Genomic DNA, 27393 nt, shown 5'->3' with positions numbered 1-27393 from the left:
TCTGAGGAGAAATACTATATATCAGGCAGTCCTGCTGCAATCATAGTCTATGGTCAGCAGCCAGCAAGATCATGATCCACCATCAAGATCGGATGCCACTATAGTCCACAGTCATTGTCCACTGCCGCCATTAGGATCCATCATCAGCTGCCACCTCGATCGTGGTCCACCACCATTATCAGATGCCAACACGATAAAGGATCTGCCATTATTATCACGATCAGCCAGCACGATACAGAATCCGCTATACTGGATCCACCATTACGAACTCTGATACGCGATCCACAGATCATAATCCACGATGTGGCCACAGCTGGGGCCCTGGATCTGCGGACGATAAGGCAAAGGGACTCCAGGGAAGAAGTCAAGTCAGTAACATGTATTGATGAGATATGAATTTCTTTGATATGATAACGATTGAGAAGAGGAAGGAGAAGCTGGAAAGAGAAGCTCTGAGTGTCATGTGTCCCCCGACCTTCTAGACCTATAGCAGCATAAGTAAGAGCAGGTCTAAGACAAGCCTGTACCAGCTCTAACTATAAGCTTTATCAAAAAGGAAGGTTTTAAGCCTACTCTTAAACGTACAGATGGTGTCTGCCTCCTGAACTGAAAGTGGGAGATGATTCCACAGGAGAGGGGTTTGATAGCTGAAAGCTCTGGCTCCTACTCTACTTTTAGAGACTTTAGGGATGACAAGTAAGCCTGAATTCTGGGAGCGCAGTGCTCTAGTGGGTTGATAAGGTACTATCAGCTCTTTGAGGTATAATGGTGCCATATTATTAAGGGCCTTGAAGGTGAGGAGGAGAATTTTAAATTCTATTCTAGATTTAACCGGAAGCCAGTGTATCGAAGCTAATACTGGAGAAATGTGGTCTATTTTCTTTGTTCTTGTCAGGACACGTGCTGCAGCGTTTTGGACAAGCTGCAGAGTCTTTAACGACTTACTGCTGGAGCCTGATAATAAGGAATTACAATAATCAAGTCTGGATGTAACAAAGGCGTGGATGAGTTTTTCTGCATCTTTTTGAGCAAGGACATGTCTGATGTGATGTGCTGTTATCTACTGTGCCTGTGGTGTGGATATCTCTCCCTCTCTCTCTCTCTCTCTCTCTCTCTCCCTCTCTCTCTCTCTCTCTCTCTCTGCTGTGATGCTTGTGTGTGGTGTGTTTCAGGTGTGTCTGGCTCGATGTCTAACTGAGTGGATGAGTGACTGAGTGTTTGGGTTTGTTTCCAGGGAGCTGATTGGTTCCAGCCTCCAAGCTTGCAGGATAAGAGGACAGCTTCCCCCAACTCCTCCGGTCTCTTCTTTTGCCACTGCCAGCCAGACCTCCAGCCTGAATCACCTTGTAAAGTTTTGGGAGGGGTGGATAGCATTTTTGTTTAACCCATGTTTTCTCCTGTTTTTGGATGAGGAGTTAGGTTAGTAGCATGTCCTTTTGTCTCTTTAATTTGAGTAGGGAAGTTTAGGTTGTTCGCCTTAAGGTTGTTTTTGTTGTTGTTTTGCTGTTAGCCTACCCTGAAGCAAAAATAATTAATAAACCTAAATGGGCTGTAAATTTGCTGAGAAAAGGGGAGACTCATGTATCATGTTGCGACTGGTTTTTCTCCTGGGTGGGGTCGTAACAGCATGCACAATCTTGTTTGTTGTGTGTGGTTAATTTAATAAGTACACAAAAGAACACAGTACATCTGAAGAAACTATACATTAGAACAGTAACGGATACGGGCAGCCACCGGTAACCAGTGAAGCATGTACCACCGCATGATCCCACAGATTACCAATGACTCACAGATGCAGATGTTTTCTCTCACTCCTGGTGTTTCACATGATGGCCTGATAACTGCAGCTGACACAATCCACCTCTGCTTCATGTTTGGAGAATACAATAAAACAATAAGTGCATTCAACCATGAGGGTACAAACCCTGAACAACTATAATCAAGAAAGTACAATTTCTTCAAGAACGCCAAACTACAAAGTGCTATAAGTAAGTGCCATTTAAGTGCTACTAAATTGTTAGTTTAAACTTTTATTCAAGGTATAGTCTGAAGAGGTGTGCTTTTAGTTTACTAATGTTTTGAAACGGATACGGGCAGCCACCGGTAACCAGTGAAGGGACCGGAGGAGGGGAGTAGTGTGAGTGAATTTAGGTTGGTTAAAGACCAGTCGAGCTGTTGCATTCTGGATGAGCTGCAGAGGTCGGATGGCACTAGCAGGTAGACCTGCCAGGAGGGAGTTACAATAGTCTAGGCGTGAGATGACCAGGGCCTGGACCAGAACCTGTGCCGCCTTCTGAGTGAGAAGGGGACGTATTCTCCTGATGTGCAACATGAATCTACAGGAACGCGATGTTGCAGTAATGTTGGCAGTCAGGGAGAGTTGACAGTCAAGTCAGGTTCCCAGCAGTCTGGGTGGGAGAGCAGTTCCCTGGAAGGAAATGTAGTTCCGTCTTGTCAAGGTTGTGTTTCAGTATGATTCTTTTTTCCTTTTTTTTGTAATATGAAAACCTGTTTTGTGTTCGTTCAGTATGTTTGTATGATTGAACAATAACTTTGTCTTCATGTAATAAACATAACAAATAAAACTGCAACTGAGTCTTTTTTACAGCTTAAATTTAACTAAATAAACTGAACGATCAGAATCTACCCACTCTTTTCTCCGGTAGGTGGCGATAAAGCTTACATACGCTGATTACTCATCCGCCAGACCGAAGAAGAAGACGTAGGAAAGGAAGCCAGGCTACATGCTAATGCTAATGCTGCTAACAGGAGGAGAGAAGAGGTGAGAAATCAAACCGCAGTAAAACAACAGTGAATTGTTTATAAGGAGAAAAGTATTGTGAACAAAGTCGTGTAATGTCGTCGCACCGTGTTGGGTTGTGTCACGTTTAATCAGTGACACGAACACTTTCAATCTGACGCTGTTCAAAAGTGTTCATCTCTGTAATGCTCGTAAATATTGTCGTGAAACTTATTTATTTTTGTACTTTTATTATCTAATGAGTGTGTTTACATCTGCGAGCTCTGCCACTTATAAAACAGTTTTATATACATGTCTTCAGATTCTTTTGTCAACAGTTCAACACTGGATATTACATTAATATTATATATTATCATAATCTAGCTCTATAAATCACAAATTACAAGAAGCAACAGCTCTTTGCTGCAACACCTCATCCATCATTGCAGAGTGAATTTTGATTATTGTTGTTCACCTGCTCCGGTTTGGCTATTTGTGGACATTCAAATTTAAGTTCAAAATCTAGAAATGATAAGAAAAGATCAGTGGAATGATGAATTTTGAATTGAATTTCTCTCCATCTTGTCTTATCTAATCTAAATTAAACTCTTAGTCATAAGGCTGGGCAATAAAACAATATCATTAATTATGGCAATATAATTCATTTATATAAATATCACCAAATTTCAGTATATATAGATATAATTCCTGTGCATTGTGAAAACTCTGTGAGGGGGTATAACACACAATTGATTACCTCAGATTTGTAAAGTGTTTATAATTCTCCGCTTATAAAGAAGAGTTTAAAACCACAATCTTGGCTCAGGAGCAAAAATCTGACTTAAAAGAAATAATAATGTGATATAGGGCCACAGCAATTAATCGATTAGTAACCAACCACTAAATTTCTTTCAACTATTATGATAATCGATTAATCTGAGTGTTTTTTTTATATCAAAATGGCAAAACTCTATGAGTTCACCTTTTTAAATGTGAGTATTTTTAATGACATTAAAGTGACTATCTTTGGTTTGTGGACCAAACAAGACTTCTGAGGAGGCCACCATGGGACTTGGGAAACAGACATTTCACCATTTTGTCTTAATCTGGTAATATTTAAGATGTGATTAAGAAGATCTGACTTTACTTTATTAATCCCTGTGAATGCAAAGTTTAGCCCATGCACTACATCAGTGTGTACACTCAGTCGACTCAGGATCTTTTCAACCGAAGGTATTTTTTCTTTCCAGTGGGGTTTATTGTCTGGTTGGTGTTTAATGAATTTTCTTTTCTTGTAACAGGTGCTGGTAAAAAGATTCAACATGGATACTGCGATTCCGGTGCCTGTGCTCCGTCTGCCCAAAGGACCAGACCCCAATAGCCGCGGATTTTACCCCAATTCCCCCCGTTTCATTGCTCTGTGTCGCCCCTCGATCTCCACCTCAGCTGCTTCAGAGACAGACCCCGAGCAGCTGCAGAGAGAGCAGCACACACGGTCTGTGCTGCGGGAGAGCTTCCTCCGGTGTCTGCTCTCCATGACCAACAAGAAGGTTCAGTTTCACATGCATGAGAAGGTGAAGGTGGAGGCCACGTTTGGAGCATCGGACATCGACGTGCTGAACTTCCAGGTGTCGGGCTTGCACACGCCCATCGGGGTGCAGAAAGAGGCGCTGATCAGGTGTCAGGATGTGATTTCATTTAGTTTTGATGCATGAACACCTGAGGATTCTTTCTGTTTAAATAGAACATGTTTTGTATGAAAAGGTTCTCATTTGTTGTTGTAAATAGGATCTATTTTCAAAGTGAGATACTTCACATATTTGTTCTTCCTGCACAGAGTTGTTGAATATTGCTATTTTAGTCCTGTCTGTATTGTTCATTAGATCATACTGATGATGTGTGTGTAGCAAAGATCCTACACTAACAAACAGTCCCCCTTTGTCACCACAAGAGGGAGTCCTATCCCTTTGTTTCAATGTAAATGTCAACACCTGACATGAGCGAAAGCTTGCTCTAGCTTTAGATGATGTTATTGACAGTTAATGTTGGATGATTTAAAAAGAGATGATATTTTGCTACGGTTTACATGTGCTTTCAGAAAGTTAAATATCCCTGTAATGCACCTGATGCTTGAGCAGTTCCAGACATCCTGTTTATGTGTAAAACAATCTACTATTAAGCCAGAAAGATGGTGAACTCACTGGTAATGCTGCCTTGAGAAACAAGAAATTAAACAATCAAAGCACAAACATCACACAATATCGACTGTTGCATCACAACAGTGAGTGTCTCCTGTTTCTACCGCTACCCCCTGACGCCTCTAGATCATCATCACCTCTGTCTTCCTAAGGTGAGATGATTTATTACTGTTCCAGTTTATCTTGTGACATTGAATCGTTTAACTGCGACAAATTAAATGTTGCACTTGAGATGTTTTTTATTTTGTTTTTTTTTTCAAAATAAAGTTAAATGTCCAGTGTGTATAGTTTAGGTGAAAGGGATTTATTGGAATGAAATTGAATATAAAATAATCCTAGTAATGTTTTCTCTAGTATGTCATCTAAATTGTAAAAAAAAAGGGTTATTTGGGAAAAATTGCTTTCTTTACCCTAGAATGGGCCCTATATATCTAAATACTTTATATTTACATCCGGAGTGGGTCCTCTCTACAGAGGCCGCCATGTTTTTTACAGTAGCCCAGACTGGACAAACTAAACACCTTTTGAGTTTTTGTAACAACTGAAGGTGACCACAGGTTCTCTATCATGTTTTGAAGGTGAGGGTGAGGTGAGGGGTATTCAGCTGCAACATGCAACTTCACCACTAGATGTCACTAAATTCTACAAACTGAACCTTTAAGTACTTTTGTATACTAATATACTAGAGTGGTTCTTTACATTAAAGATGAATGATTGATTTAAGACTGATGGCGCTCCATTTTAACTGATCTGTTTAATCATAATATCCATCAAAACTATAATGTTTTTTAAAAATATATAAAAAGGACAATTTTATTACCACTGCAAAGTCGGTTTTCTTTTCTTGCGTGCTCCCCAAATAGTAACTGTTATTGAGTAGTCAAAAGTAAATTACCGCTGTAGTTCTTGTACATCATCAGAGGTTCACATTAGAACTGCAGTTGTTTACGAGACCATAATAATCAATTTGTAAATGGATAGAATTTTATCAATTGGCATTTTTGCGTAGTTAAAAAGTAACAAAAATATGAATCTAAGTACCTTTGTCCAAAAAATGTACACGTTCAAGTATTATAAGTTGAAATCTCACAGTGGGCAAAACACTCAAACTGAGTGTTCGTCGTTTTTGTGTTTTGCATCTTTTTTTAACAACATTTTATTAGCAGGACTGACCAAAGAACAGACAAAAACGAGAAACAGAAAAAACAACACAGCACCAAAATCACACAATGACCCCACATTAGACCGATGCTTATATTGTCACAACCCTATCAATAGGCCCAAGAACTTGATAAGGTGAGAAAGGAAAATACATCAACATACAAAATAAATGAATACATAGATACAGAAATTGCTTCAAGTAATTCCCATATGTTATTAAGGAGAGAAAGGAAGAAGAAAAAAGTAGTTTCGTCACTTTGTAGTCTTTTGATTGACTTTCCAACAGGGAATGTTCACACTTCAAACATTCAGACCCCTGGGACCCCCTCTGGCCCCTGAACCTCTGCCCATTAGGCTTATTTGGTAATTATCTCTGAATACAGAACTTCACTTACACCTGGATGAACAATAAATAAATATTACATCAGGCCACAGATCCTAAACCTTTATAGAGTGTGACATAAACCTGGATTAAAGTAATAGGTCCTCAAATATACTGAGGTTTCACATAGATCAGGTGCACGTCTGATCATTTTCCCTGAATGGTTCAGTAATGTTCTAGCCAACACTGAGCTCGGCACAGATATTAGTTATTTGAATCCTCGGTCATAAATAAAATACAGAAGAGAGGAATTCATCATTGTTTAGCACCGGCCTCATGGAGGAGGAGAGGAAGAGAGGGCGGGGGGCATCAATACTATTTAATCTTCCTAAAAGGTGTATTTTGCAAGTTCCCAATAAGTCATTTTATTTGAGTGCCATTAGGCGGTCGTGCTGCGCCTGTGTTTCTTTTTGTACCTGAATTATCTGACCACTCAGTGTAGACAATCATCAATGAGGCAGTGACTCATCCTCCCTCTCTCTCTCCCTCGCCCTCCCTAATCCGAAATATGACTTAAAACCTCGCATGACGTCATCGGGCCTGCGCGATTCAATCAGGAAGCCCTCAAGGACAAGCAATGTTAATTTCATATACACGGGCGAGCTATGACCAGCAGCCCTCGAGCTCCCTCAGCTCTCACTCACCTCTGTGACGAGCGTCTGCAGGAACACGTACACATACACAGACATATGCCTTTCTATTTTTGGCTGCTTTATACTTCACTCCTTTTCTCCTCTGAGGTAACTGTTGTACTTTTGCTCTACTTCATTTATCTGTCTGTAAATGCTTAGCACACAAATACAAATATATATATATAAACTGGAATAACTGTCCTGCGGTTGGGTACCTGCGCCATCCAGTGCAGTTTCAGTCTTCATACATTTCTTTTTCCAGACTCATATGAGGTCAACGTGACCTTTGACCACCGAAGTCTAATCAGTTAATCTTTGAGTCAAAGTGACAACTGGTCAAACTTTGAAGAAATTCCCCAAAGACAGAGATGTTGTGTTCAAGAGCAAAACATGTTTTGTGCGACCACCGTGACTGTTGACCCAAATCTAATCAGTTAATCTGTGAGTCTAAGTGAACATTTGTGCCAAATTTTGGTTTTGTGATGTCACAGTGACATTGACCTCTAACCACCAAAATTGAATCAGTTCATCTTTGAGTCCAACTGAACGTTTGTACCGAGTTTAAAGAAATTCCCTCAGGGCTACGTTGAGATATTGTTTCACAAGAATGGGACGAACCGACAGACAATCTGAAAACATAATGCCTTTGGCCACTGGCCATCACCAGCATGGAGGCTTAAAAAATACAAAATTCAGAAAACAAAATAAATAAGTGGCAAATAAACATTAAACTGAAGCTGAAAAGTCAAGAAAATTTGAACGAGAACGATGAAAACATAGTTGGCTGTAATTATCACAAAGGAAAGTGGCAAAAATGTTGATTCAACAATAAATAAAATGAAGGGGTACCCTTTAACCACTTACTAATCAAAACTGTTTATACATAAAGTAGTTTTTAAATCAGCTCCTCCTCAACCACTTACATAACTGAAATGCTGCTCACACAATTATACGGATGTGTTTGATGAACAAATGCTGATTTAGGATCAAAACAGAGTTGGACACTTGATATTAGAACCCACATAATTACTAGATTTCTTATTAAACTTTAAAGTCAAACTATGCTTTATTTGCCTACATCTTTTTGTTAAATGTGTTTCCTGCATAAGATGACATTACAATCATTCCTTAGCTGAACACTTGCTTAAAAGTGCTTACGTTTATATATACATGACATAAGCAGGGGAGTTTCAAAAGACTTTGGGGGCCCAGGGAAAAAGGGGGGACCCTGCACAATTATTGTTAGGCCTGCAGTGCTGGAGGAAAGGGTCTGCTCGCAGCAGACTTTAAAAACTACCCACCCATTTCTTGACGTATTCCAAGTAAAGCAGTGAAGCAGAAGACATGTTAATAAATTCATGCGGTGTGGATGCAGCTCGCCTGCTGACAGCACACCTGTAAAAACTGAGCGCCGCTCTTTAATATTGGATTTTCTCCGACCCACCAGATGAAACTTGAACGTTACACAGCGAGAACCAGATCTGCAGGCGGTAGAATAATGTGAGGTGGTTCTGTGTTGACTGTTCTCCCCTTTTCCTCTTTAATTACACAGGAAGAACAATGTTATTAACACATGTTTCATTCTTTTTCCATGTACTTTCCCCACAGATCCCCTGTATTAACAAAGTACATTGAGCATAATTTATTTCTCCTTTCCTCTTAAATACCTGGTTGTTACTCCCTCGTTCCCTTTTGTTTAAGCACCAACCACTGAGTATTTTATTGGAACCTAATTCATACTAAATCACACTATGAATTTCGGGCTGTATTATAAAATGTTACCGTCATTTCTGCATAAAAACCTGAGCAGGATTCATGCTCTCCTCTGCACAAGGACACACTGTCTCAATGTTATCTCGCCTCACTGTTTGTCTTTCCTGACAGTCTGCTTCTCCCTGATTCCAGTGGAAAAACATTCCTGCCTCTTAGTATCAATTTGTGTTATGTGTGTGTGTGTGTGTGTGTGTGTGTGTGTGTGTGTGTGTGTGTGTGTGTGCATCAGCTATGATGGTACAAGGAATCTGCCCTGTAACACCGCTGGCCATCAGGAAGCACATTCCGCTCCTTCCTGTTTGTGGCCCCCTCTCACTTCCTGCCGAGTGTCTGATAACTTACAGAACCAATTAATCACCCTTTTGCCCAAACCTGCTGCCAGCAGACCAAAATAATTGGGCAGTGACCTCATGATCATGTATTTTTAGCGTGTTTCATTACAGACATTTGCAGATAATGATGTTTCACGTGATGAAGTATTATTGTATGAGACCGATCCAACGTTGATCAATACGCTTGAGCACATCAGGGCTGCATGAATCAACAAGCGTGTACAGTATGTTGTCTACTGATACTATCTTTACTTTTAAATAAGATTTTAAAGAGTTCACTTTTTTGCTTATTCACAGCTTAATTTAATGTAACTTGCAGTTTCCTCTCTTTCCCATGAGTTCTGCATCTTATTTTGGGGGGTAATGCATATTTCAACTAATATTATATGGATTACAATGCAGACATTCGTGATCCCCAGAGGATGAAGCCAAAATAATCAGGCCTGTCTCTATAAGTAGAACTAAACTGCAACAGCAAATATGTTTTGGCCGAATGGACTTTTCTCTAAACGTTGCAAAGCATATGGGAAAATACAAATAAGTTGATACTGACCATTTCGACAGAAATATCAACTAATACTACAATGTACACGGACAACATATTTGTTTTCCAACTAAATGAATGATCTTTTAGCATGAGATACACTTTAACTCAACATATTTACTAACATTTAACTAAAACCATTGTCTTTCCTTAGCCTTACATTAACCAAAGTGCTTTTCTTGCCTAAACCACGTATAGGACTCTGGATGTGAAACCTGGTCTCTTGTTTGACAGTTGTGCTCTTTGTCTACTCACCTTTGAATCCAACCTTCGAGTACAACTCTGTGTGCCACGGCTGTTAATCAATCGACCACTTCATTCATCTGATCATTATCCACCGAATGTCTAAATAACAATTTCCCTTCAAATAGATTTGCACAGAAACATAACTTCTGCCAGACAGAGGTGACCCACTTTGGGGACCCCCGAATCTTTGTGTAGTTCAACCAACAGGTCAACATTTACAGTTATCCCGTAAAATATCTCACCATGAACTGGATGATTTGGTACAATTATTTGGTTCAGACCATAGAAGGTATATAAAGATGAATAAAATGAGGGCTCCCCATAAGTGAAGCCAATTCATCATTCATTTCATTAGGGTCTGAATTTCAGGGGTAAGGTTGATTGGAGACTATAAATTGACCATAGGAGTGAATGTGAATGGTTTTTGATATTTGTCTCTAATACTGCTATTACTACTACTACTACTTATAATAATACTAAATAATAATAATAATAACAATAATGATATTATGGCTCCAGTGCTCCCGTGACCCTCAAAAGATAGATAATGGACTGATTGATGGAGATATTGTCACTACATTATTATTATGATTATTATTATCATAGAGAAAAAGATCATCAATGCATACAGTACAATCAGTATAGAGGTATGATGACAATATTTACTGTTTGAGCTCAGGAGATGTTTTGGTAGCAGCCAGACAGGCAGACACGAGAGGAATGGCTGAGTCACAATCGGTCCCAAGGTCTGTTTGAGTTGCCTTCTGAGGGGGGGGGCGGGGTGCTGGAGGAGCTCCAGTGATTGTGAGGGCCAGGCGCTGTGTGGCAGCCTCACTTCCCCGACTCAAGTGGCCGGGGAGATAAAGAGAGAATCAGGGGAGCATGCCAGCTGGACCCCACTGAGCCGCGGCCTGGGCCCCACACATAAACAAACCCTGAGGCCATGAAGCATTATGTTTTATCCGTGTTTAAGGTGAAAATAATATGGATTCTACTGTATATTCAGCTTCTCGGGCATGAAGCCGAGCAGACTTTGAAAGCTGGCTGGACTGTGTAGGTCAGAGTATGACCTGTGAAGTAAAGGTCTAGTATGAGGAGCCACAGTTGGTTGTTAGTGATCAAGACCACACCACGGCATCATATGGGAAAAGGATACGCAGAAGTCTAGACAGGAAGACATATGAAGAGGTGGGAGGAGAAGGGAAGCTCTAATTAGAGTGAGATTAAAGTTATCGTCATGTATCTGTGAGTGTGTCGACCCTGTTGTGGTCCACTCCCTTCCCCACAGGAGTAAACACAGGAAGATGCTGCTAATTACTGTCTGTGATTCTGAAGAGCCGCCAGTGTCCACGCTGATTGGACAGATTCATCATCCGAGAACAATCATCTCAAACAATCAGAGGGGGCAGGGCTGATATTTTACTGACCGGTTGATATCACTGTGAGAGAGAGTGGGAAATGTTCAAATTTTATGTTTTATTAAAGTAATTAAAATGAATATCTTGTTTTAAGCTACTTTATCAGCCTGGCTCTGAATATGGTAAGACACTGGTTGGTCGATCCATAACTTGTTCAGTCTGAAATATATCAGCAGCTGCTGAGATTTCATACACACATTAATTTTCTCCTGAGGAGGAATCTTAATGACTTTGGTGATTCTCTGACTTTTCCTTCAGTCACTCGTGTGACTTTGAACAAAATATCCCAACAACTATTGGATGGATCTTCATTAAATTTGGCACAAACATTCATGTCACCCTTGGGATGGTGTCTAATAATTTTATGATTCCTTACCTTTTCATCTAGTGCCACCGTCATATCCCATACTTTAGTTTATGACCAAATTCATGAAAAAAGTAGAACAGCACTCAGTAGAGCACATACCTCCACCAAGGCCCAACTGCACCAAATTTCACACACTCATGGATCAGTCTCCTAAATGCGCCAGGTTGTTTGCCATAAAGATCCGTGATTTATTCTCTTGGAAAACAATGGAAATGTTAAAACATTACCTCGTAATGTTAAAGTCATTTTTTAAAATCTTGGATCTGCCTCTAGATCCAGATCCGCATGAAAAGTTATTCGATTCTTACAGTAATCATCTCACTTCCTTCCACCAAGTTTCATAGAAATCCGTTCAGTTGTTTTTGTGAAATCTTGCTCACAATCAAACCAAAAATGTGAAGAAATTCTCTGCATCCCCTTCACAGACGCATCAAAGTTCAAAAGCAATTGACCGATATTGTCTTTGCATTTTGGACTTTGAGTTCTGCATTTACTTTATATGTGTACATTTTTCCTCTTTTCTGTTGACATTTGCCATCACAACATACAGGTTTCCACAGGAGGACCAAGAAAACGTAATCTTAATTCATTTCAAATCCCCCCCCCTTATATTTTGGATTTTCAACATTTAAATTACTTCTCCCTTCACCTCTCGGCAGCTTGACCCTGGTCGATCAGTGCCTGCTTCTGAGGCCGTTTTCATTTCAGCACAACAATCCTCTAATTAGACAACAATAGGAAGTAGCCGTGCAGTATCTGAGAAGGGGTTTCCCGTTAGAGCCGGCTGCCGGCACACATCCAGTCCTGACTTCTGTGTGTTCCCGTACTCAAAATGGATCATATTATTACTATCAGCATTTTATATGGGAAAACATATGGTCGCTCTCCAGTGAGCAAAAATGTTTCCGTGACCTTAAATGACTACATTGAGTTTTAACATATGTGCGCACAGTGTTTGTGAGGGAGGCTGGATGATGGTGTTTGATGAGGGGAAGCTGCCCTGACAGAGTGGGTGGTTGTCTGGTATGGAGCGATTTAATCAGGATGAAGATCACATACTTGTGAAAGTTTATCTTCCTGTGGTCATTTACTGAGACTGTGGGACAGAGCGACTGCAACAAACCTTAGGTGCTTCCCACAAGGATGAACGGAGATTGATGAACACCAGGGGGAATTTAAATAAGTACATTAGCTCAAGTGCTGCACCGTGCTTAGATGCAGGTTTGTACTGCTTGTACTCTACTTGAGTATTTCCATCCTCTGCTTCTTTATACGTCTAATCCACCATCTGACAGCTATATTTCAAATTGTAATGTTTATACCAAACATGAGAGGAACTTAAAATAATAAAGGTGCAGTACTTGCTCTGCTCCTCGGAAGGTCCCAAGTTTTTCCGGAGTTGTGAAGTTGTTCTGAATTCGGTAAGTTCATGTGCTCTGAAGTTGAAATGTGAAAAAACATGGAAGCTGTAAGCAACATGTGTTGTTTTATGTGTTTAGAGCAACGACTTGATAAGCCATCTTTCCAATATTTGCGTAGTAACGTAGATCAAAGAAAAAGGATCCGGTGTCGCAGGTATATAAATAATTAAAAATAGATACATGTTATGATAAAAGCTTGTGAGCTTGTGAGAGATAAACATATAGTTTACAAGTGACAAAAGGGTAACTCTTGACAAGTTTACATTAAAAGCTTCATCATCAGTCATTTTAATTGTAATATATCTTTGATATTACATAATCTGACAGTTGACATTAGTTCTTTTATTTTGGACATTTTACCAACAGGGCCCTGCTACAGAGTAATGATAAATTGTAATACTGCTACTTTTACTTTGGTAACCAACAGTGTCGAACACACTTCCTCCTCCTGTCTCACCTCTGGCCCCTACCATCCTTCAGCTCTGCAGATCACCTGTTTCCCTTTCTGGTTTAAATACAACTTGGCCCAGTCACCCTAAACATCTTAAAACACTGAATCGGAGTTGTTTCCCATTCACTGGCTTCCCTCCTCCTGTTGTCTTCATCAAAATGGAATTTCTACAGTAGGCTTAGAGGGTGAACTAATTGCTTATAATTTCACTTAGACACGCACTCACGTCCAGCACAACTCCCCCGAACGACAATCTCAATCTCTGCCTCACTCGTTTCCTCCCTTCCTCTCCTCTGCTCTTTCTTTTATTCTTTACCCCCCCAAGAGACATGATTTACTTGTGTCAGGGACAAGGACATCTGCCTATTAGCAAGTGCCACTGACGTAGGCATCGCCGTCCCCTCCTCCTTATTATCCCCCTTCCTCATCCGCCTTCTTCTGCCGCTCCTCCTCCTCCTGCCTTACTCAAATTGGGGTCGCCAACCTTCATCGTGCAGCCTGGTGAATCATCAGTGGGACTCACACCGTGTCGGGAGGAGGGACGCTGCCCGCCCAGGATACTTCCGTCCTCCTTCCCAAATTACCAGGGTAACCCGACATTGTCTGCTCTCTACTGTCACATCACTCTGTCGCACAAAGAGAGGAATTAAGAAATAGAGGGAGAGGTGAGATATGAATGAGGGATGTGGTGGTTGTTCTTGCTTCTTCAATCAACGATTGAAATGTTTAAATGCACTCATGAGGACTTTTTTGGGAACCCCACACTAATACTAAGCAGGGCCCTACCTTAACTATCAGCTGCACGTTAAAGGGATGGTTCACCGAAAAATGAAAATCCACTCATCATCTACTCACCACTGTGCCGATGGAGGGGTGGGTGAAGTGTTTGAGTCCACAAAACACTTCTGGAGTCTCAGGGGTAAACTTTGTCGCAGCAGAATCCAATACAATTGAAATCAATGGTGACCAAGACTTGAGACGTATTAAAACAACAGAAAAAACATAAAATGCCTCCATACTGCTCGTGTGGTGTCAACCAAGGGTCCGCAAGCCCTGACATTCATATTTGACTTGAAACAAGGTCATTTACACCATGTTTTGTAGCCTAAAAGTCCACTGGAAGTGGCTAAGCGAGCGGACATAGCCATACGATGGTGTGTCTGAGGGTCCATGAACGCACCTCGGAGGACGCTATCATAGGACATTTAGACTAAAAACATGTTGTAAATGATGCTGTTTTAGTTGAATATGAATGTCAGGGCTTGTGGACACTTTGATGACACCACACGAGCAGTATGGAGGCATTTTATGTTTTTTCTGTTGTTTTAATACGTCTCAAGTCTTGGTCACCATTGATTTCAATTGTATTGGATTCTGCTGCGACAAAGTTTACCCCTGAGACTCCAGAAGTGTTTTGTGGACTCAAACACTTCACCCACTCCTCCATCGGCACAGTGGTGAGTAAATAACGAGTTCATTTTTATTTTTCTGTGAACAATCCCTTTAATGCTGCTAATCTCCTGTTCTATATCACAAAGGTACCAGATGTGGTGACGTGGTGAAGAACACTGAACTCCCTGTCACGTTCATGAAACCAATCTTTGCTTTGTGACATGTTTCATCATTATCACACTCGGAGCAGCCAGTAGGAGATGGTGAATGAGGGGCTGCAGAGGAATGTTCATCAACAACACTCCGACAGGCTGTGGCATTCAAACGATTATTGATCGGCAATAATTTTAGTGAGTAAACATTCCCCACACCATTACTGTCATGATTCTGCCCCTGTTATGAACTTTTGAAGGACTTGATTTATCTTTGTGAATCTTTTTGTTGGACTCATTGTTGAATTTATAGACTTGATGGACCTTTGAAATTATTCTGCTTTCACCTTGTTCAGTCTAACTCAAAGTAACAGGTGCCTCGGAACACAGTCCGGACCAACGGACCAACATTTAGTCAGATCAAAAGAGGTGGTCGTGGTCCGGATCAAACTGAACCATGCTTTGGTTCGTTTGTAGTGTGAAAACACTTTTTTTTAAAGATAATTCAGACTTTGGACCAATTCTAGGAAGTTGAGACAGCATTGAACAATAGAGGAAGAAAATGGAAGTGAATGGATTATGCTCGTCCAACCTTATACCGAGCCTGAACGTCAATATAAGTTGATTCTGCAAATCCTCTTATTCCTTTAAAAGATATACTTTTTTTAGATGTCTCTTTTGTTTCTGCACAAACACTGTGAAGTTAAGATTATGGAAATCACCTTTCCGGGAAATTAAATATGGTTGTACGTTTTTTTCCAGTTATTCCGGTTGATTAGAACTCTCCTCAGCTACAAGAAAGCTAACTGGAGACTCATTGAGATGTCAGTGAGGACTCTGCACATGTCCACACAACTTGAGGTTAAGTTTTCAGTACAGGTCTTAAATTTCACCTCCTCCGTGTTAGTGTATGGGAGCAAACCATAAAAATACATGTCAAATAAATTTGTCAAAGATGGTTTCTGTCATTTTAGCTAGTTCTTATCACACTGATGTTCGTTCAAGTGACCATGTTTCTGATAAGTTTGGTTTCAATTAGTTATTTGATTCTATAAAAACAAGGCCAAACGCCATGATTGACAGGTGAGACCAACTCCCAATTGGTTGAATGCATGTAGCGGTGTGACCTCATTACCATGTTTCCATCCCATCATCGCTTTCTGGAGACTCTGGCTTGAAAGGCAGTTTATGGTTGAAATACACTGAATGTAACCTTTATAGACTATAGACTTTAGAAAGATTAATATGTTTTATCTTTATATAAAATGACAATAAATTCTTAGTTATCAAAATATGAACTTGTCTATATAAAATGTTTATGTTCTACAGTTTAATGAAACTCGCTGTTGCCGGGGTTGTTGTTTTTATTCAACCCCCGCCAATGCTCAGTGTTTATAACTGGGCAGAATGTAGTGTCTGTGTGTTTTGTGTGTGTGTGTGTGTGTGTGTGTGTGTGTGTGTGTGTGTGTGTGTGTGTGTGTGTGTGTGTGTGTGTGTGTGTGTGTGTGTGTGTTCACAGAGGCAAAAGGTCAGCTGTTGCTTGGTCCACAGCACGTCAACTTGGCTAAAGCTTATTTGCTGATGCTATCTGTGAGTAGGAATCTGAGTAAACAGAGAGGAAAGATAACAAGTAGTGCACATCTTCCCTCTTCCCTTTCTCCTTGTGTTTTCCAGCACAGACTTGCGATGCCCCCAAAAACCCAAATCCCCCAATCATACAAACACCAAACTCTCCCTCCATCTCTCTCACATCTGTCCTTATTTAATTAAATTCTCTTTCAATGCATAGACTCTGAACTTTATCTGTTTCTGTCCCAGTCTTGCTCGAGAATGTCAGACTTGAGTGCTCCTTTCCTGTTGTAAAATTGCCAGATCTCTGTCCTTAAGCTTGGTCCTGTTCTCCTCGCTGTAGATATCAATGGACGCAGCTGTCCTGACGGGACAGACGGTCACATCCTGCCAAACATAGTAACAGAGAGATGAATCACTTGATTACTTTATCGAAGCCAGAGAGGTTCATTCCTTTTAGCACAAGCTAACACGTAGTCCATGTGGTTCCTTCTTACGTGTTAGATTTTTTTTTCTTTCACATTTCGTTCTTCTCAAATAGACAAATTTTGAAAATGTGTCTGACCCTGCAACCTGTTTCGTGGTCTAAGGAGAGTCTGGGCTGCATGGCGTGACATCGCAGGCCACACCTGGACACATCTGGACCGGGGAGGGCAGGCCTGCTCTGACCCCAGCCCATCTGGAGCTGAAGCACTCAGACACAGCGAGGAGTTGCGTAAATAACACTCACATATGTACAGTATGTTCTCCATGGCGAACACACAAACGCAGACAGGCATGCACGTCTACAACAAAGAGCAAACACACGCCCTTGTACATGTGTGTCTCCACATGTGTGTATTTCAATGCGGGAAGGGAAAAAAAATGCATGTTAAGTCCTGTAATCGCATACATACGCAGAGAGACTCCACATGCAGCTGGTCCGTGTTGCCATCTCATGAGTTGTGAGCCTGCGTTTTTATTTTATGTATGAAAGGAGACTTGTGTTTTATCACACATGTCTCAGGGAGAAATATGAGCAGGTGCTGCAGCTGTGTGACGGGCATTTCAACCTCCCAGAAGATTCCACTAACAGCACTGGACAAGATATACCAGATTAAAGCTCCGAGCGTCCCTCAGGGTCCACCCAGAGATACAAAATCATCTGTGTTGTAGGGTTTTGTCTGTCAGACGATGCAGGTTAGAGGAGCGGTGGTGGACTTGAGTAAGGCCAAAGATTTAACATTTGATTGTGTCTTCTCCAGACAATGAATCCAGAAATCTCTTGTCTGTCTGTATGTGGTTCGCATATCTCATCAATCGTTTATCTCAGCGGCTTCACACTTGGCACGTGTATTATTTAGGGCCCAAAGAAGTGTAGTGTTGACTTGGGTGCGATTTGGGAATTTGATATGTTCACTATTAGTAAGATTTGAATAAACAGGTGACCAGTGCTCCGTAGCAGGGGTGGCTCGGACTTGTAAGTGAAGTTGTTGATCACGACAACAGCGTGGTCACAACAACTGATTCTCCAGTTTGGCATTTTGCATACTGAGTCAAGTTTCATCGAACCTTGAACAAACAGGGGAATGTGTTATTTATTTCGTTTCAAAATCCGTGCACGTAAAACCCACGCTTGCAAAACCATACTCATGAGCCACCATTTGACTGGCTAACGAGCTAATTGGCTAACAGTGTGTTTTTCCTTCATCATACAGTATGTTATGCTGGGAAGTTAGACATTCAGATTCTTTTCAACGACTCTTTGGTTCTGACTAAGGGACACAAGAGTTATTGTAGAGAGACGTACTTTTCATCGTTTGACATCTTCTTCATCTTGTTCTTGTTCTCGCTCTTTTACTTATTTCTCTTCTTCTCCTTCTACTACTTCTTCTTCTTCTTCTTACCTGCATACCTCCACCTACGTTGTGTAGTGAGTTTGTAGAATCATGGTATTGGATGAGTTGAATAGTAATTGGTCTATAAAGAGAAAAAGACTGACTACAGTAAATCATATCAAAAGTTGCACATTTCTTGAACTACCTCTGTGCCATCATTTACCATGTCCATGAATCTATTTCAGGAGGATTTCTGTTCATATACACATACATTCCTTCAGTCAGTATTGTGGCCTTGGTGCTCCGCAGCCACCAGCTGACTCTGAATGACTCCCACTCAAACCACATCCCAGACTTAGTCTGTGTTTCTCTCACTCTTGTATAAATTCTCATTTTTTGGTCACCATACATTCCCTCTTTAGTCTCCTTTATCTGTGGTTCCCTCTCCACACATTCCTCCCTCCCCTTCACTTTACGTCTTTCTAATTTTATAGCCCGTGTCTCAGTTTGGCCGTAGCTTGTCTACAATCTTTGCTCAAGCCCTCTGGCATCTGCAGAAACCTCTCCCACCCATCCTTATCCTTCTATAAACTGTTTGCATGCAGCGCTGTTGGTTGCCATGACCACGGCCTCGACCGAGGGGTGAGCTGCAGGTGTTCCTGTTTGGGTTTGATGTCGCGTTTCTTATTTTTAGTCTCGTGGAGAGCTCTGCTGCCTGTGGGCTGAGTGGGTCACTCTTCTATTTGTTTATTTACTACAAACGGCCAATCACCAGGGCAGGTCTGTGTCAACACGGAGGACCAGCTTCCTGTTATTACTGACCACACACACGTATGCATATACAAACCTGTAATATATGTCATGTAATTGTGTGCATCTGTCTTGTAGAAATGTGTAGTGGTGAACAGACCCTCTTGTCTGCCTGTCCGTTCCTTTCACATGTTTTCATGCTTTGTCTTCTCAGCAGTGTCACTGCAGCTCAAGCTGAATGACTGGCAGAAAAACCTACAAACCAAACACAGTTTTTGTTTGTTTGGTTTGATAAACTGGGCTTTAATGATGACCAGGGCAGTTATGTAATTAATTTCACCACCATTTGTTAATGATCCAAGGTCTCACTGAACTCCTTCTATCAGAACATCAGAAGCAAGGCCCTTTTCCCTGAGCACACTTTGACAGTAAGTAAGAAAAGTTGAAAATTTAAAAAATTAAAGTCATTCTGGTAATACTGCCAGCAAAATGAATGTACTTGTCATTCAAACATTATATGATCGGAGGAGAAGACTACAAGCTGTCCAGCGAGCTGCATCCACCTCTTTTTCTATTTCTATTCTTTCTATTGCTGTCTCAACTTTCTGAATTTGGTCTGAAAGTCCAAACTATCAAACTTTTGTCTGGGCCCCCAAAGTCCGTAGAAACGCTTTTGATTGGATGAAATACATGTGGCATGTGACTTAAGCGCCACTAATAAGACAAAAAATGGCGGCTAAGACGTCAGATCTGTGTTTCATCATGTCATCTCGTTGTGTCTTCTGTAAAGGATTGACAGCACCTGAGAGAAGAAACAGTAAACTCTACTCATGCAACTCCAAAAATTCCCTTGGCAGTAGAGGAGGGAAACTTATATAATTTCAATTCTTTTTCAGAACATCCGGAATTTGTTTAAAACTTGCACCAAATCTGGATGGAAATTTATGACAGATACTGATACATCATCCATGTTGTTACATGCACCAAAATAAGGGGCCGGTGCTGATCAAGTTGATCTGTGTTAAACTGTATACGACCCTCTCAGAGAAGTGTCTGTGCTGGAGAAGTCTGGCATCTGTGTTTGCTGGTTTCTAAAATAAACACTGACCACGTTTAACAGCTCCTCAATGTTCTCACAATGCCAAAGGTACTCACCAGTCCCAGACACAGTAGAAAACAGATGTAATGTGTGTGTGTGTGTGTGTGTGTGTGTGTGTGTGTGTGTGTGTGTGTGTGTGTGTGTGTGTGTGTGTGTGTGTGTGAGAGCACTGAATGAAGAATGAATGAATTAGTGCAGCAGCAGTAGTAGTTTCTGGAGCATGTAGGTGGGCGTTTGAATGAAAGACAAGTCTGTCCCTGTTAAATGTCCTTGAGTTAGATAATGAATGCCTACCAGCTTAAATGATGCTCTCTCTATCTCTCGCTCTCTCTCACACACATACGCATCCACACGTGCACAGGGTCCATATCTGCCTCTTCAATGACCTTGTTTTTAGCATCTGCAAACACGATATGACTGAGATGTGGAGGAGGAGTGCTGCCACAAGACTTCCTGTTTCCATTTGATCTTCATTCCGTGTTTGATTTACGTTTATGGAGATTTACTTTGTGTTTGCTCTCATATCCACGGTTTATGATTGACTGTGATGTTCTTGTGACATATAAGTGATTATCTGTTTTATCGTTAGTCCTGTTCCCTTCCATAAGCTTACAGTTTCTTGCCTTCCAAAGTAGTAGCTGTCACACTTTTAGGTGTGTTATACAGTATACCACTGGGATTACTTACATTGATCACATTTCCTGATTGATGGTTTTTTATATAATGGTTGGTTGGTTGTTGGTTGGCTGATTGCTTGGCTGGTTGGCTGGTTAGTTGGTCGGTTGGCTGGTGTGTTTAGTTCTGTTCTGAATTATCCATATTTATCCTGGTAATCATAATCAATGGTCATTACAAAACAGGTCTCAGGAAGTTGTATTTACCCACTGCCTCTGTGTTGAAGCCATCTACGACCCCAACAGGTTGGTTACCAACATTACATTACATTACATACACCTAACCAATTCAATAGATCACTGAAACTCTCTGTCGAGGGTTCAAAAGGTCTGAAGTACAAATATGCTTTTATTCTAAGGTTTTAGGGTTTTAGTCTTGTGTTTTTCTTTTGATTGGTTACATTTCAGTGACTTGGGGCAGAGAGGGCTTAAGATGATGGCATCACACACGCACACAAACACACACACTCTCACACACACACACACACACACACACACACACACACACACACACACACACACACACACACACACACACACACACACACACACACACACACTTATTCCCCAACTCTCCAGAAACAATGACCTCAGGATGAAGGAATGAAATCTTATCGCTGCAAAAACTCCTCAAGAATTCCCCGCTGGTGAATGAAAAGTGTCAGACCCTGTTTGTGTTACTGTGTCTGTGTATAGTCTGTCAGTATGTGTGTGTCTGTGGGTCTGTCTGTGTCCACACTCATACAAAATGTGTGGTCATTTCAGTTATGTGGATTCCTTCATGTGAACACCTACTGAAATCACGTCTGTCTCTCTCTCCTTTTGTTGCTTCTCTCCATTTTCTTCTTCTGCTGTGTCATTTCCCCCTAAGGCCCACTCAAGTGGGTCCAATAAAGAGGGTCTGAGTATTTACTGGAATCATCCAAACACTTCTCATCAAGTTGTTGTGTCTCTTACTTCTGCACTTAATTCTTACTGGTTGGGCTCCAGCAGATATACAGTATCTGTTTATATTTATCATCAGGCTGGTTTAATCTCATTACTACAAACTACAGTGTTTGACAGAGCAAATAAAACAGTGTGGTGACCTATCTTTGTTGTGGTTACAATTTGGAGTTGACGTGCGCACCTTAATCTTTAGGTGCACATGCATCAGTACAACACTGGTAAAAGGGCATATGAGTAAATAATAAGATAAAATAATATACAGAAAGTGTGAGGAATGTAAATGTCCAGTAATGTAAGTACAATATAATATAGACATAGAATAATATACAGATGTATAAATAACAGCCAGTTATGTAATATGTAGCCTAAATAGAACTGTGTACAGCTGACTCAGCAGCAGTGGTGTTTTAAAGCATGAAGACTGAAAACTAATTCCTGAAAACAATATATTGTCGTATCATCATTAGTATATAAAGATAGTTGAAAGGAGCCATTTGTTGACCCTCATTGGTCTAACTGTATGAAACAAGCCCAGAAAAGTCGGCAGTAGCAATATTTCTTCTGTCTTTTTTAATCATGCTGTCGCTTCTCACAGGTGACAGATGCAAAAAAATACACAATACACATAGAAGACACTGACAAAGACATCAAGAGAGTCAGTGGTGATAAGAGCGATGTAACAGAATCATGTGATCTCTCCGCATCAGAATTACTTCCTGCCTCTGTCTGCTGCACCACACCTCACCTGAGGGATTTGTTGCTGTTGTGAACACGTCTGTCCAAAGAACAGGCAAACTGCTGAGAAAATCCAGACTCAATTTTCCAGAGATCCTCAGCAGGACAATGTCTGCAAACAGCATTAGTCAACTTAACTTAACTGACTAGTGTAAGTCATTGATAAAAACAAGTGCAGCATTTCACTTTTTAAAAAAAGAAGAGGAATCCAAACTTGTTGTAAACAGGATGAGCGACAAACAGTTTACAAAGTTTCATAGATGCACAGCGAAGGCACTGCAGTAATGAGTCATTACACAGACACAATGAAGGTAGATGTGAGGTCGTCACAGAAATGACTCTGTAGCACTTGATATTTATCATTCAGCCCGTTTCCCGGTGAGGCATCGATCACGTTAAGTGTTTGAACATCAATCTCTACTTATTCTGGACTGTGGAGCTTTGCTCTCATGACTCACTCTGCTCCGTGACGTGTTCTTCTCAGGAAAGTTTGATTTTGGAACGAGACGACAGACGACCAAGTCATTAAGCTCATTGTTTCCATAGGTTCTCCAAACAACACTTTAAGCTGATGTTCATCAGTCTCACTTCAGTGTTTTTTATTATAACATATGACAGCAAGCATTGTTATTTTAAGTTTTCTTTTCTTTTACTTAACACTACACAGCAAAACCATGCTCACAGTTCTCTACCTTTCACATTGATTCATTTTTTAGATGTTTTCAACTGCTGCAACAGTGTTTACAGGTTGAGCACTGACTTACTATTTAGAAAATGTAAAATATAAAAAGCCAGACTGGTTAATTAAGTTACGCTGGATTTTTTAAAACAAGATAGAAAAATGTCACAATTGAATTTGAGGTCTTTTAAAACCTTGTCAGAAACATGAACATTTGAATATATATCAGTGTAAGAAGATATACCTACAATTACAGAAACTGTCTTTCGTGTATTTTTGTCGTGTATTTTGACTTTTTAGTTTGGCCCATATCCCATCCACTACCATGGAGGAGCTGGGATTTATGAGCTATACTGCAGCCGGCCACCAGGGCGTGACGCAGATGTTTTGGCTTCGCTTTAGGGGAAGCGTCATGTTATCCATCTCTATATGTAGCTACAGTCTATGGTACCCCCACACAAAGGCTGCAAATCTCTCTTCTTAAAGATATTAATATGATATTGTGTCAACAATATGAGGAATGGTAAAAACTTAAAAATATGTTCCACACTTTAATCACACACTGAGCCGCTACAACTCCAAAGTGTTAAACTCAAAGTCAGAGCTATTAAAACGACAGAGCTACATGTAATAACTCAAAGTCAGAATGTGTGTGCGTGTGTGTGTGTGCATCTTCACAGCTGTTACTGCTATTGCTAAGAAGCCAAGTCACCTTTCTATTTAGCTTTTCTGCTCTTCTTTCCACCACCACTGAATGACTGATGGCCATGTTGATAAATGAGTAGTTATGTGCGACAGCTTGCTGAAAGAGGAAAAAGAAGGAGAGAGGTAGCCGAACACCCTCTTCCTCCTCCCCCCCCCCCCCCCTCCTGACGAGGCCTCTCTCTCTCTCTCTCTGTGTCCATGGAGGGACGGAGCGGTATGGAGGTGGGAACACTGGGATGCAGGATGAATGGATGGATGGCTTGTTAAGAAGGCGGTGAGGTATTACTTTAAAAGTTTCTCTCCACCCCCGTCGGAAGTCAGCGGGACAGGCGGTCGACGGCTTTTCCAGAGGATGGGAAACCTGGAGGTTGGAATTACTGCTCATTTGGAGAAGGCACGAAGTGAAGCCTGAGCTGCGGCTCAGCTATGATGTCTAAACCCTGAGTAGCCACAGACCTTTTTTTATCCCATTCTACACACCAAAGGCTCATACATTTAAGGACCATGCCAGTGATTCTTTCATGTTTTAGCCAATTAAACCCCATAACATACAGTTTTACTGAACTATGTAGCTTTGCAGGTTGGAAAAGTAATTACATTGAAGCTGTATTATTGTAAAAGTTGGTGAAATATTAAAAAACCCACATTTAAATTCTTCTTGGTGAACATCTGCCAGGCACAGGACTTCCAGTGGTTTCCCACTTCCTCTTCTCTCCTGAACCTATCGCCCTCTGGCTCTGTAGCTCCACTTTAAGTATGAGGATATGAGAGCGCTATCTTCTCATCTGACTCACTGCAACAAGGCAAACAAGCAGATTTACCAGCGTATCAAACTGTATCTGTAATAATAAGGTGAACCTGGGTCGGAGCCAGTGTGCCCTGAGATATCCCCTTTTAGCACTGGCTCAAGAGCAAAAATCTTATCTGCGGTGACACTCAACTGACCTCACAGGACAAATTCTCTTTTCATTTCAACCTTTCCTAAGAGGGGTCAAAGGTCATGGACAACTAGATGTGCAGGACATCAGGGGCTATACTCAAGGCACGTGTCGTAACCTGGTCCTGCTGACACACGCAAAGCTCCATACTGGCCCCACTACCCGCTATTATCTCCATGTCAAATCCGGACCTGCCTGGATACGTTAACATATGACGGGTGACCTGACTCGTCCTTACTCTCTTGTTTAAGTGGTTGAGTCATCCATCCATCCATCCATCTGTACAGCTTTTCCTTTGAGGGTTGTGGGGGAGCTGGAGACAATCCCAGCTGACATTGGCCAAGAGGTGGGGTACACCCTGGACAGGTTGTCACCGCATAAAAGGGCCAATACAACCATTCACACTGACATTTACACCTATGGTCAATTTAGTGTCTATGATCAACCTGGCCCCAACCTGCATGTCTTTGGCCTGTGGGAGGAAGCTGGAGTACCTGGAGGAAACCTACACACACACACGGGGAGAACATGCAAAGTTCACACAGAAAGACCCCAGCTGAACGGGGAACCTTCACGTTGTGAGAGAGTTGCTGTGGTTGAGTTGTGTTTTTGGAAAAGTCTTGGTTAAATCGTCGCAGCACCTGTGCTTAACTTTTGCCAATCAAAAGTCAATACATTTATTCACTTTTTACAAGCAGCAAAGCCACTGACAACATCTGAATTTCCATCCATTGTGATGTACGAGCTAGTTCAGTGTCAGAAGAGAGCTTTGGTTGAGCAGAAGTGAAGGTGTCAGAGGTGGTGTTGTTGTCGTAGGCTTTCGCAATCAAACAAATCCTTGCAGCTGACCTGGTGCAGGACTCGGGGACTCACAACGGATGTTTCCTGACATTTTAAACCTCAACACAAAGGCCCACTCCATACTTAGTACAACTTCCAGACAGAGAGTTCATTGATGGTAATGTAAAGTTCTCTGTATACTGAGTGCTTTAATGCAGTGTGGATCGACCTGTCGACACAGAAATATCATACAAACGGTCAGTAAAATGCTTTTCTAACATTTTACCTTCATTTCTTTTACTTTTAAACGACTCATTTACTGTGTGTTCTTGAATCTGATAACTTTAATGATGAAAGCCCTTCCCAAAAGTAAGTGTGTGTGTGTGTTGCGAGAGCAGAGGCAGTGCATATTTGTGTGTAAAGTTGCTTTGCACTGGGACAATTACTCAGCCTCAGGATGAATGAGGTCTGTGGATGAGGTTTTTGTGTGTTTGTACGAGAGTGGACGGGAAGAGCAAGTGGAGGGGACAGAGAGGAGGAGCAGGGGGACGTGGGCGAGTGATTCTCCAGATGAGATCTAATATGTGAGACGATGCATCCCAAAGAGACGTTTTCTCATGGGCCCAGCCCATGAATACAAATTCACCCCGCCACCCGCTCTGCACTGGAAGGACGGATGCACCTTGCTTCAACCCGTAGTGGAGAAGTACAGCCTGCGTTTTCCTTTTTTTTTCTTACCTCGACGTCTACTTCCATCCAATCACAAAACTCAACTGTTGTGACTTCATGGCAGCTGTTATGAGTCATCCATTCATACCTTTGTCTTGTAACTGAATCTGTTTGCTCTTATTCAGAGTCATGGGGCCTCGTATTTATAATGACGGTGTGGCGAGTGTCTGCGAGCATGTTGGCCAGAACATAAAATGGTCCCAATGAAAAGCAGCAGGTGAGTTTGTCAAAGGATGAAATGTGGAAAATAATTAGTCCGCTTCTGTTGTCTGACCTCAGGGTTATCTGGACCTGTGTGTGTATGTGTGTGCAAAAGGTGTAAAGGCATGTGTGCATATGTCTTTGATTAACTACTCGTGTGTTTGGTTTCATCTTAGTATGTGTGCATGTGTAAGCGTGCATGTAAGTATGTTTGTGTGTGTGTATGTGTGTGTGTGTGTGTTCATTTGAGTGTAAAGGCAGGTATGCATATGTCTTTGATGACATGCTTGTGTGTTTGCTTTTGTGTGTGTGTGTGTGTGCGAACAGCCTGTGAATGAACTGGGACCGGTCTTAGTGACATCACTATTTGGGAGGATCTGAGTGGCCAAGAAAGTCAATTAGAGTTAAACTGAGTTTACCAGCTGGCCGCTTAATGGCATCGGGAAAAAAAATACCCAAAAGGTGTGTGTGTGTGTGTGTGTGGATGTGTGTGGGAGAGAGGGCGAGAAAGAGAGAGAGGAAAAGGGGAGGAGATACAAAAGGGAGGAACTGAGTGGAGA

The 27393-nt window shown here is 41.3% G+C and overlaps 1 protein-coding gene and 1 long non-coding RNA gene across 2 annotated transcripts; both read left to right on the top strand.

The window, feature by feature from the left end:
* Positions 1-2695: 2695 nt before the first annotated feature.
* On the top strand, positions 2696-4989 carry gemin7 (gem (nuclear organelle) associated protein 7). The gene is made up of 2 exons (XM_034604939.1): positions 2696-2782; positions 4042-4989. The coding sequence occupies exon 2, from the start codon at positions 4063-4065 to the stop codon at positions 4453-4455; it is 393 nt and encodes a 130-aa protein (XP_034460830.1). The 5' UTR covers positions 2696-2782; positions 4042-4062; the 3' UTR covers positions 4456-4989.
* Positions 4990-5257: 268 nt separating this feature from the next.
* On the top strand, positions 5258-16286 carry LOC117773221. Its single transcript, XR_004615879.1, has 4 exons — positions 5258-5607; positions 11225-11236; positions 15073-15074; positions 16272-16286. It is a non-coding gene; the product is annotated as an uncharacterized LOC117773221 (long non-coding RNA).
* The last annotated feature ends 11107 nt before the right edge of the window (positions 16287-27393 follow it).

The sequence above is a fragment of the Hippoglossus hippoglossus genome, chromosome 13 (genome assembly GCF_009819705.1).
Source record: "Hippoglossus hippoglossus isolate fHipHip1 chromosome 13, fHipHip1.pri, whole genome shotgun sequence".
Classification (NCBI taxonomy): domain Eukaryota; kingdom Metazoa; phylum Chordata; class Actinopteri; order Pleuronectiformes; family Pleuronectidae; genus Hippoglossus; species Hippoglossus hippoglossus.
The sequence above is the reverse complement of the archived record's forward strand: the minus strand, read 5'-3'. Positions and strand labels throughout refer to the sequence as shown.